Genomic DNA, 13,354 nt, shown 5'->3' with positions numbered 1-13,354 from the left:
ATCGCTGCAACAATTGCTTGGTTGCATTTCTTCAGCTGTTTCATGCACATTTTCACAAATCCATTCACAAATCTGTTACTCCAAACACTCCATGTCACAATAACTTTTGCCTTTCAGTATAGTAGCTCGAATTTCATTTTACTTACTAATATACATTGTTTTTGTATGTACAACATTATTTGGAGGTAAAATAGAGTTTTGGCTTCTACAAACATTAGAATAACAAGGTACCCGCTGTATGTGCAAACACCGACATATTAAACAAAATGTAGTTAATACAGAATTTTAGTTGATAAAAATGCTCCGTTAGTCGAAAACATGTTACAATGGTTGCAAAATCAGGATAGTCCATTTAAAATCATGTAATAAAATGTTTCAATCGATCAATCTAAGCGATTAAAAATATTATCATCATAAAATATTAAAATGTATGGACAAGGTCCAAATAGGGTATAACATCAAAGCAGTTTTAGTCAGTAATGCGTCATGTTGGGGAAATAACCTCTAAATTCTTGAATGTCAAAACTCTGCTGAAACAACTTCTGTATTAGAAAATATTGGCGTCATTTGAAATACGCATACAAAAATATAATTTTAAAAAAGTAAATAGACATCAATAATTTCAGTCATCATCCTAGATATTTCTCGGTACTCAATCATATTGGAATAACTGACGATGGTTCATACTATCTCTGTCCGACATATCACCTAATATGTCTGGACATTGATTTAGGAGTGCATGTAAATACAACTGTTTAAAATGTCCACAGAGCACCGCCTTGTGGTTTAGATTTGTCTAACCAGTCTTTGGTACGCAAATTCTCCGTTTTTTAACTGTAGAAAAGATTATATATCATTTAAGGATGTGGCAGTCATCTTAATGGCGAAAATCCTGCAAGTGATTTATGTCAGCAGTCACTATTGACTACCTCCGTTTTGAAATTGTTTATGGAAAATCCAAAAAAGTCATTTTGAGAAAAGTGCACACATTAAAGACACTGAAGCGTCTGTTTAACAGTTATGACTATATCCATTTGAAATTTTACCTCCAATTTTCGACTGAGAAGTTTGATGTCATGTGTTACTAATTTTTTAAAGTTTTGTTTGTTTTATACACACACACACCACCCACACCCTCAGAATGATCAACAGTTATTTTTTTATTTCTAAAATATAATGAAATTTTGAGAAATTCTTTGTTAATGCATATGGTTTAATGTTATCATTGTTGTGATTCCTAAAATTATTCTTACAAGAATTAATTTGAAAATATTTATGTGTATAATGTAGTTTCTTTTGGCGTTTAGCATATGCATGCACACACATTATATATATGTATATATACAAATGATTAAAATCCATGTAAAAAAAAAACACTGTGGAGAGTTCAAGAATTTAATACAGGCACATCAAACGTATATACAAAACAGAAAATTATATATTATCAATATTCTGTATGAATTTAATTAACTTGAAATTGTACATACCATCAAACTTTTCAAGTACTGGCATAAAAACTAATTCTGAAACCGACAATGTTAATAGCCAATTTTCTTTTTGCTACTGAAAGTACTTTTCATTATTAAAAGCAAAAACTAACTCACAAAGAAAAAGTAACAAAAAACAAACATTTGTGTTGGAAAAAATTAAGGCTATACATACAAAAATACACTAAATTTGGATCAGTAAATATCAGCTATTAATTTTATTTTATTATTCAATTTATTACAAAAAATTCAGTTAAGACCAAATTGTCTTTACATTTTGTGTGAGAGTCAATTTGTAAACGTTTACTATAACAGATGTCTGGATTATGGATTTTTAAGGTATACAATACCACAAAAAGTATTCATGCTGTAATACATACAGAAACGCATTACAGTTGACCAATACTACAGAAACATTAACTACATATGTACAATCAGAATTAAATTTCATAGTGCTAGTTTTCAACCGAATAATAAATTATTCTGAATATTATTCAATCACAATTCATTTCAATTTATTTTAATATGTTAGACCTTCCTATTTACAAAGAATTTTGGATGTTTTTAAATGGCACAAAACAAAGGGACAGAAAAACAGTTTGTATCAATTTCCAAAAACCCTACTTAAATGAAATGCATGGCATCCATTTAATTTGATCTCATTAAAAGTCAATAAGTATTTAAATATACATACATCACATTATATGTATACTCAGTAGTAGTTTATCTTAACATACTAACTTTTTAAATGCAGCCATCAGAATAATATAACAATTCAAAATAATGTTCTGATGTTAAAAATAGTACCACACCAAACATAGAATAATGAATATTATTCTAATATGTTTGTTGGTACATTTATTATTAATCCTAAACGTGTACAAAAACAAATTTGCATAGTTCAGGCTTACTCATTAATTATGGGGATTAGTTTATGATAATTTCCCTTAAAACAAAATTATTCAATTATGTGTATGTAATTATTTTCTGTTATACATCGTAAACACACTTTTTGGGCCGACAAATAATGTTCCATGGCAAAAAAGGTAAACTAACACACAGTACATTCAATATGTTATTCAAAATAAAAACTGAACGCAATTGATGGCAGAATTTGTAATATATTTTTAAAATACAGTGCATGCATAACTTCAAAACTGAGTAACGGTAACCCCATACTCAAATACAATTAAAACTTTCAAACACTGAACTTCCATAGATCACTTGCCAGTACAATCAAAATTTTAATTGGGTTTAAACAATTTAACTAAATATTTTCAGATTTGTTAACTTTCAAACAAAAAAAGAAATCACATTTATGTCAAAAGATGCTAGACCTACAAGTCACTTCATACATGGACTAGGTGTTCATTAGTATCTAATACAAAACATGACACACTATTAAATAACACACAATGAAATAACATTCAAGCAGATAACCGGTATTCATTAGCTGCCAGCATGTGTTATTGTAGTCAAACAGGCAGTTTAAATGTGTGTATGTGCTACAATTTTCAGTTACACAAAGAACAATTAGTTTTAAATTAATGACACAACAGTACATTATTTAATCACCTAAACGAACTGTAAGATTACTCTTTACAATTAACAACATTCTTCCGTCAATGTTTCTCCAAGTTTTCTGTACATTACAAATATACAATATTACTCCATGTACTACCAAAGGCAAACTAAAATCATTTTGTTTCCAATATGTAATATTTTTGTTTAAAAGTCATTATTTATTAGATACCATATATCTATACGTGTTAGTTCATGCAGTGACTAAACAAATTCTGTTAATTTAATTACAACAAATATTTTATTGATTTTTTTTATATGTACATTCATTCCCTAAAATACGTACGAAAAATAAATATTGATATTAAAAAGGAAAAAGAAACTTGGATGAAATACATAAACCCTTGCACCAGACATACATGAAACAATATATTTTGCATGGATACTCATAGAGTGGTTCCTTTCTAGGATAGTGTGGACATCTTTAAGAAAACCAGTTTTTAGTTTTGAAAAATGTAACGCAATGTGTAATTTTCCATGGCTATGGACAGAAAACCGTAACAATATTAATTTAAAATTTTCCATAACAAAACTGTAACATCTTTTTTTAATACAGAACTCTGTATTGTCGTAAACCAAAAATGTTCACTCATAAAATATTTGGGACCATATAAATTAAAAGAAAACAATCTTAATTTGATAACAAGCTTTGGAAAACAACAATTTTGATCAGTTTGATAATACCCTGTTCATATAAGTTCCAATATCTAGGCTTATTTCTGTGCAAATATTATTATAAGACATTTGTTTTCTTAATATTGCCTTTGTACCTTAGTATTTCATAACAAATGGTCTGAAAAAGGCAGTGTGCTACAATCAACGTAATTGAAATTAAATCTCAAAACTTTTTTTTATGAAGGTTTAATGTGAACCAAACCAATTCTAGTGGTGATATGAGAGTTGTCACTTGATCGCCAGCTTCTCATTCATACTTGCTGTATTTCCATAACAACGTCATGGTGTGATGCCAAATTGAAAATAAAACCTAAAATAATCTTTTAAAAACCGAAAATTCTTCACCAAATAAAGGTAATTTTTAAGCATATGAAACCAATCAACTTTATTAAAAAAAAAATACATTTTTGGAAAATAAAAAATAAAGGAGAAATACGATGAAAAGCTGAAAATTATATCCCTCATCTATATGCAAACTTTTGTGACTGAAAATTGGTATTTTTCCATTTGCAGAAAATATACAGATGATATTACTTTTCTAATAACTTTATTTTTATATTTATTTACATCAAACAGAATCTTAGGTGCTTATTTCACAAACAGCACTGTCTATGTAATATTCAAATATTCTTTGTATCTAATAGTGGTTAAAATGGTTTCATCAGAAATATTATACAAAAGACACCAAACATTTTTCCTTGAAGTATTATTTCTTTAATGGTGTTGACAGTATAAACGTAAGGTTAAGACTGTTGTCTTAATTACATTTGTTTTGCACTAGCAAAAGATGTTAAATTACTCACAAGCAACACTGCTACTTTAAATTATTAATTCTTTGAATTACCATATCATATCCTTGCAAGTTATATAAAAAGAGAACTTTTTTTAATATTCTGATGATATATAGTAAATTTAATATAATAATATCAAGACTGAACCATCTACATTAAAATTCAAATGTACTCCACCTTCTTAAGCCTAATTAAGCGAATATATTTATATTTTAAATCAAAAGATAAGTAAATTCTGCATAAGATGTGAATGATGTGTGGTAGTCAGTGGAAAAATCACAGGATTGGCATAGCATGCTGGAACCCATGCACAACGACCTTTCACTCAAATGATGATGATGATGATGACAGCGTAAGGAAGTGAGTAGAGTAATGAGATGAATTGTAAACTGTCCTATCACACCACACGTCGAACTTCAAAGAATCTCTTTAAGTAGTACACCTGTCCGAGCGTCATCGCCACCAAAACGAGAGCTTCAAAGAAAGCCCACAAAACTACCCGAGAGTTGGTGTTGTCATTAACTGCAATGCAAAAACAAAAATATATTAAAAAATAACAGCAAATAGTCCAGACAGCCAAGGTGTTTGCTCAGTAAAGCACATTTGAATCCTAAACATACAAAGAAAATGTACTAATATTTACAAATGAAGAGTTCAGGCGTAAAAAGAAAAACGATAAATCCATTTAGTAATTTTTTGGCAAAAGAGGTTTTGGGGTTATGCTTTCTATGTAAAACATATCAAGTCCACAATGGGTGATCTTAAAGGAGAGGACAATTAAGGCATTTGGCCTGGTATGCATATTCAACAATATATAATGCACATTATTGCTTAATATCAACACGTATAATCGTATAGTTAATTAATAAAACGGTTAAATGTGACGGCTATTATATATAACGGGCGCAGCCATTTTGTACCATCTCAGTGAGTACGCCCTCTGGCGAGCTCGTGGTTATGTAATACTTAACGCGTAACGTCAGGAATGAGCCTTAGAACTAGAGAAACACAATCTACCTGGTTTTTGCGGGATGATAAATAGCCATACATTGCAATGTTCTGTAATAATACACATCCCAGTAAGCCAGCAATAAGTATATCCAGCACTATATAATATATTATTTTTCAATACAAAATAAAATACCATTGTTAAAGTGGCTACACAACAAGTTGAAACAATTAACAATGTTTTGTCCATGCATTAACCTACGTACTGAAATGATACACAGTGTTTTCTTAGTTAATTGGTCTATGCTGTTAGTTGTTTCTACCTGTGATTCCTGACTGGCAGGTGTATATTTGATTGGTAACCAGACGAGCCAATTAATTGAGGCTGTCTAGACACAAAAATACATACCGGTATTGTGGAATATTACCTGTCGCCCCTAAAATTGTAATGGGCATGGTTTATTACTGTAAATAGTTCTGTAAAACTATTGATTAAGTAGACTTTTCCATCTAAAACCACAGAACTGACCAATTACGTAGTCCCAAAGAAAAGAAAATTATCACTTGGGTATCGTGGGTTGTCGTTTTTGCTCCAACGTAGCATATCAATAGGCCTAATAGTGTACATTTTTCCTTTGGATTATTAAACAGAGAAAAATACTATAACCCCATTTTTTTGCCATTAATGCAACTTGAAATATATTTAGTTAAATAGTTTATTTATATTATTACGTCATTTATGCTGTTTTACAAGTCAGGTTGATCAAAGAGAAGCGCCTTGTCAAAAATTACTGCTTTTGTTTACACTGTACATACAGGAGATGGTCAGGAGCTGGTCAGGAGCTGACGTCACTTCGCCCCAAGCTATCCCACTGGACGTCACAAAAACGAAACAAAATGACTGCCTCCAGTTAGCAGGAATAATCATGGTTTTTTTTATTAACTCTAAAATTACGCGTTTTTCATTTGTTAAAGTGTCAGTATGTGTTGGTGGTCCGGGTATGCATCTTTCCAACACATAAGGCTCTTGTTTGAGTTGACCCTACCTTTAAGTTGAAATAAGTAAAGTAAATAAAGGACAGAATTAAAAAACAAAACGAGTATGTAAATCAGAACACAACACCTTGAACTGAGTAACGTCAGTTTTTGCTCCTGAACTCTTCAAATATTTTTTAAACCAATACATAGAAACACAATTACATATTTCAATGGAAATTGTAAATTATAATTAACTAAATGGTTGCTAATAAAATATATATAAAAAGACCCACGTAGATTGTATTTAAAAAAATTTTTTTTATATTATTCCAAACTGTATGACCGAGTCAAAACCGGAAATAACTACTATTTAACCTTTAAAATGTTTATTAAACTGTTTGTGTACATATGTATTACGGTAGTTATTTCTACTAGAATGTTCACTAAAATATTACATACAATGAGGATTGTATATAGAATAAAACATTAAATTTTATATTAGTACCCCAAATTGTTAAACCTCGAGTCAAAGGGAAATAACTACTATTAAACCTTAATTTTGTTTTATTAAAAACAAAATTTGTATTTTTTTTTATAGGGTGGTTAGTCTTACTAGAATGTTCCCTAAAATATTACATATAACAAAAGTGTTAAATTAGTTCTTTTTATGCAATCTGAGATTGACTAATGAAGGTTCAAAATCACAAATTTTACTTTGGAAACTTGGTTCTGTGTGGATGTTTTCCCATTGTAACGCAAGATGCAAATACAGTTAAATGTACTCTATTTACAAATGATATTGGAAGTCAATATGCATATTCGAAGAAGTTTTAATGACATATAAAAGTAACTTTGAAAACTTGAATTTCCTGAAGATCCTTTAATTCTGAGTTACTGAAGTCTGACTTTATGTTTTTTTAATTGACTCACTAGCTCTGTGTATTCTTTCACGAACTTCCATGTACTCTTGTTCATGTTTCACGCCAGTCAAAGCTGTGGACAGCTCATTAATCATCTCTGCTAGCTTGTTATGATGAGCTGAAATGATAACAAATAAAAGTAAAGTAAAGTTTTGTTTTATTTAATGACCCCAATACAATGATTAATTGATCATCGGCTATTAGACGTTAAATAAGGAAGCATACAACTACATTTTCCAATTAGCAGCAAGGGATTTTTATAAACTCTTTCCAACAGACAGTTCAGCACATATACCAGCAATGCTGCTCTTGTTGGGACAGGGGGAAAACCCTCAGGCAAGCGTTCTACCGACCGAGTTAGTTCCTTTTGTAAATATGATTTACCCTAAAAACTACCAGTGGTATTGCTAGCTTATAACAAAAATTCCATGGAATTAAATGTCTAGCCTATTATCAAAAAAATATATCCACTGTGATAATATCCATAGGTGAAACCATAAACCAAATTTAATTGACCTAGGATTTATAGTTTGTGAGAAACCGATCTAAATGCAATTGCTGCTGATATCGGAAAGTAATACCTATTTCTCGCCTTTTTTTTTTTTAAACTTCATAAATGTTAAAACAATAAAAATTAACTTTTATTTCTATGTCAGTCTTTTCTTACCATCAGTTTCCATGTTGTCTTGGCCTTTTGGTTTTTCTCCAATATCAACCGAGAACATCACTATTTTGGGGGTCATAGTGGACATCTTGTTGCTAAAGCAATACTTGTAAATTCCATCCATATGAGCAGCAAATGTGTATTTGCCATTTGATTCTCGATCTCCTGCATGGATAACTTTGTTATCAGGACCATATATCTGAAATATGTAATGATGTTGGTAAAGTAATGAACATGTTCTATATACTGGTCACCACCCACAGCTATAAAATTCACTCATCTTAAAGCGGAGTTCTCATTATGCGATTTGTTGCACAGACTCTAAAACATATGTGTATAAGACAAATGTTGTTTCAATTTAGGTGTTGTAACAGTATGATTCGACTGGCATATCTCCATTATAATTCTGTGCTTGGTGTGTCTGAACTTGTACTCAGTAGTGCAGATAAAATGTGATGTTCACTGGTTGACTTAAGGATCAGTGTTATTGTTAAATGAATCCATGATCAATGGACTGTGTTGGCTATTAATTAATAAGGACGCAAAGAAAGAATATCTTACAAGTGACTGACATGTTTTTAAGTGCTTGTGAAAGCACTATCAAACATGAGATAAACAAGAATGCAAGTATATCATTGCAAGTTTATGTGGTATTTTTCTTTTTTCATCAAAGGTTTATATACTACTCAAAAGAATTTAAGTGTCAAAAATTTATAACCAAATAAGTTTCAGAGTGTATTAGATTGATGATGTAAACTACACCAAAAATTTTTATTTATTGTTCCATATTTACAAAAAACCACAAATAAACGTCACTGTATACAAGAAAGTCACATGACATGCTGTCAAAGTTGAAGGTTGTCAAACATGGATTTTACACATTAGAACATTCGTTTAATAGTGTGTGAATCCACCCCTGGCGCGAATACACTCGACACATCATTGCCTCATGCTGTTGATCAGACGTCTGAAGAACTCTTGGGGAATGGCCTGCCACTCTGCCATAAGAAGTTGACCCAGATCATGAAGGTTGGCCGGAGGGGCATGGTTATCCCGAACTCTCATGCCTAATTCGTCCCAGGCGTTCTCTATTGGGGCCAAGTCAGGCGAATATGCTGGCCAATCCATCCTGGCGATACCTTGTTGTCTGAGAAAGTCCGTTACCACCCTGGCGCGGTGGGGTCTGGCATTGTCATCCTGCAGAACTGCCCCGCCGCCAATCTGCTGAAGGCCTGGGAGAACCAACGGCCGGATAATCTCATTCAGATAGCGGATTCCATTCAGATTGCCATCCACCACATAGAGGGGGGTCCTGTGGTGGATAGAGATGCCGCCCCACACCATGACGCTGCCACCACCGAACCGGTGACGTTGTCTAACGTTAACGTCAGCAAAGCGCTCCCCAGGACGTCTGCAGACACGAACCCGACCGTCGTTGAACTGGAGACTAAACCTGGACTCATCAGTGAACAAAACTCGACCCCACTGAACACGTTGCCACCGCAGATGAAGCGTGCACCAGTGACGTCTGGACGTTCTGTGACGTGGTAGGAGTGGTGGTCGAACAGCCTGGCGACGGCAGCGTAGATTATTGGCTCTCAGACGATTGCGTATGGTTTCATCAGACACTCGAGTTCCAGTCGCAGTCTGCAGATTGTCACGTAATCGGCGTGCAGTGGTTGTGCGTTGACGTAGAGCCATATTGGTGATGTAGCAGTCCTCTCTATTTGTAGTGCTTCGGGGTCTTCCCAAACGTGGACGATTTCGAACAGAATTCGTTGCTTGGTACCGTTGCCACAGTCGGCCAACGACACTCTGACTGACACCAAGTTTCAGAGCAACATTTCTTTGCGTATTGCCATCCTGAAGCCAAGCAATAGCCCTTCCTCGATCTTCGATAGTCAGTTGAAGTCGTACCATTGTCGAATTTGGAGTGTGCACCGTACACGAACGCAAGCTCCAATTATACGGAAATTCAGCATTGGGAACATGGAATACACGTGCAAAGTGTGCAAATGAAGCGCTTTGTAAAAAAGCAAGTTATGGGAACTTAGCAGACCTTTCGCTTTCGCCCTAATTTACGTGCAAATGTAAGCATGTTTTCGCCATTAGAACTAGTCGACAGTGTCAATGACAGTGGATTTTAATTCATTTATGGGTTGCTTAGACCCACTTTCGTCAAAATGGAACAATACCATGCGTGACATTATGGTCTAGCTAATATAATTGACATTCAGAAAATAATGTCGAAAATATCGTTTGACCTTTAAATTCTTTTGAGTAGTATATTTATAAATTCAACACAATATATTTGCAGCAGGCTATTACTGTGAGCTATATCTAACACGTTTTTTGCAATAATATCCTGAATTACAGTATATCAAAGAATTTATAATATTTAAATAGTCATACATTTCCTTGTCTGTAAATTTCACTGTTTGAATGTAAAGTAGGACTCATTTAATTTGTATTAGATGGAAATCCCATGAGATGTTACATTAATGTAATTAAAATGGTGTCAATAAAGTCTTTTAAATTAATATGTCTATTCTATTCCACACAGTACACCAGTGTTTCTGCCAGAAATATTTTTGGGGGTATGGCTCTATGGAATTGAATGCAAGTCAACAAGAGGTAGGGGGGGGGGGGGTCCTCCCCAAGAAAGAAAATGGGTTATGATTAGGGTTAGGGTTAAGAAAATCATACAGTAACAGTGTTTCTGCCAGAAAGAAATTTTTGGGTATGGCGCTATGAAATTGAATGCAGCCAGTCAACAGGTGGTAAGGGGGGCCTCCCCAACAAGTTACAAGAAAGAAAGAAATGTTTTTATTTAACGACACACTCAACACATTTTAATTACAGTTATATGGCGTCAGGATTTGGTTAAGGACCACAAAGATATTAAGAGAGGAAACTTGCTGTCACCACTTCATGAGCTACTCTTTCTGATTAGCAGCAAGGGATCTTTTATATGCACCATCCCACAGAAAGGATAGCACCTCCCCAACAAAGAAAATGGGTTACATTTAGGGTTTGGGTTAAGAAAATCATACAATAATAATAAGTATCATTAATTTTGTCAAAATGTTATGTTAAAAAAATAATAATTTGGGTATGGCGCCATACCCGTTTTACCCTCTGGCAGAAACCCTGAGTAATGATAAGAGTAACTAATTTTGTCAAAAAAGTTAACTTGAAAAAAAATATTTGGGTATGGCACAATACCCGATTTACCATCTGGCAGAAATCCTGCATCAGTATTTGCATTTTTGTTGTTTAGTCTTAATAGCAACTTGAATTATAATACTTTGATGAGAAATTTGAAATCATTTCTAAATCTTTGTTTAGTAATCATTTCTATAGGCTACATGTTTGATCAAAATGAGGTGACATATGGCAACATGATTATCATATATATATATATATATATATATATATATATATATATATATAATATATATATATATATATATATATATATATAATGCGACTGAAGTAACACTGTCAAGAAAAAACGGCAAGTTCATATATTAAGTACTGTGTAACTTTAATTTTAATAAGTTGGTCAAAAAGAAAATCAGTCTGACAGTAGATCTATATAGCAGACCAGGATGGGGTATCATCGTTACTCGTAACTTCTAAGGCACTACACTACATTACATACCATAGGTTTTGGACACCCGACCTACATGTAACTATTTAACTGTTGGTTTGGTGAGAAGTGACGATGACATGCTGACTTGCCTTTCACAGCCAACTTCACAAACAGCAGAATATACACATGAACTAAATAATGCTATCACCTTTACATCTATATCCAAAAAACCACCTTCTGCCACTTCAAACATGAGGCTCATTTTGGTGCCAGACGTCACTTTGTCGAAGAAGCATTCTTCAGCATGCGCATCAATATTAATAAAATAACTTTCTACAGGTATAAAAGATGCCAAACATACAATTAAACAAGACAAAATATGTAACAAGTCCATGACTGCAAGTCGGAATTTACGTTTGTTGTCAACGTGCACTTGCTTTGCCACGTATCGACAATCTACGCATGCGTTAGAACTGAACCGCAGAGAATACTTTTTTCCGGATTTATAAGAAAGAAAAAAAAAACCCCTCAAATATTTAAAATATGTATTTCATTGTATGCACAGTAAATATAAATAATTGAGTAATTTATTTGTATGCTATTTTGTTTTTATTACATAAGCGGTATTTCCCAATTTTAGCATCAACGTGACGTAATCATGTATACTCAACAAAAAATAAAAAGACACCACAAATTTTTTATTGATGCATTAGCAATACGGTTACCGTAGGTAGCATGGCAATTGACCTACTAAAGGTAAAGCTGCACGGATTACGCGTGTAATTTGCTCAGTGTGAAATAAGCACGAAATAAATAAAAAATAAAAATAAAATAAAAAGGAATATGACCCACCCGGTTTTCGTGGATAATAATGTTCAAAAGCAACTGTCACCTAGCTGAGTGTTTGAGACATTTATTTATAGGGAGGAATAAATGATAACAGCACTCCCGGTTAAAACGTTGGATTAGACAGATAGAATGTGCAATAATAACAGATAAACCGGCACGTCATAGGCGTCGAATGCGGCATGGGCATGGGCAGGGGTGTCATCGAACCTTCAACCACCACCACCACCACTCCCCACTCCATTTCAAAGGTGATCTAAATATGGATTTCCTTTTGAATTAATATTTTGTTTATTTGTAGGCCTACTCCGACATTTCATAAAATAATATAACTCATAATTAATTATTTAGCTATGTTATTAGGGAGGGAGGAATGATTCGTCACGAGTGTTTTTTAATATGTAAAATAGCAATCGAGTCTATGTAATCGTTATTTGTCGGTTTGCCGAGATAAATACTAATTAACTAGACGAGGTTGATATTTTACATTATACACAGGCCTATTAAAAATATAAGACGCGAATTCTACTTGTAAGACTGTCAAGTGTTACGACAAAGTTTGCCAACTCGATGGTTGCGTTGTAATTTCCCCAACTCAGGGGCGTAGGCTGGGGGGTTCGGATGACCCCCCCCCCCCCCCCCACTCCACTGAAGCAAATGGTCTAAAACATACAGGTTTATACATATGGAGTTTCTGGTGGTGCAAAACAAAATAGAAAAAGGGTCCACTTGGTTCATATTCGACCCCCCCCCCCCCCCAACCAGGTCCAGATCACGCTACGCCCCTGCAACTCCCGGCTTACGACGGTGCGCTCAGAGTAACAACTAATTAATGAGCTATACGTCGAGAATCGAGTTGTAAGAGCGCA

At 33.5% G+C, this 13,354-nt stretch overlaps 1 protein-coding gene across 1 annotated transcript; it reads right to left on the bottom strand.

Annotated features, from left to right (window-relative positions):
- Positions 1 to 1,381: 1,381 nt before the first annotated feature.
- LOC121368008 (transmembrane emp24 domain-containing protein 2-like) lies at positions 1,382 to 12,087 on the bottom strand. The gene is made up of 4 exons (XM_041492515.1): positions 11,848 to 12,087; positions 8,048 to 8,243; positions 7,391 to 7,498; positions 1,382 to 5,056 (listed from the first exon to the last, which is right to left on the bottom strand). Exons 1-4 carry the CDS (start codon positions 12,031 to 12,033, stop codon positions 4,932 to 4,934), a joined length of 615 nt encoding a protein of 204 aa, XP_041348449.1. The 5' UTR covers positions 12,034 to 12,087; the 3' UTR covers positions 1,382 to 4,931.
- Positions 12,088 to 13,354: the final 1,267 nt, after the last annotated feature.

This window comes from Gigantopelta aegis, chromosome 3, assembly GCF_016097555.1.
Source record: "Gigantopelta aegis isolate Gae_Host chromosome 3, Gae_host_genome, whole genome shotgun sequence".
NCBI classification, from domain to species: domain Eukaryota; kingdom Metazoa; phylum Mollusca; class Gastropoda; order Neomphalida; family Peltospiridae; genus Gigantopelta; species Gigantopelta aegis.
Note: the sequence above shows the minus strand (reverse complement) of the source record. Positions and strands in the feature narration are given on the sequence as shown.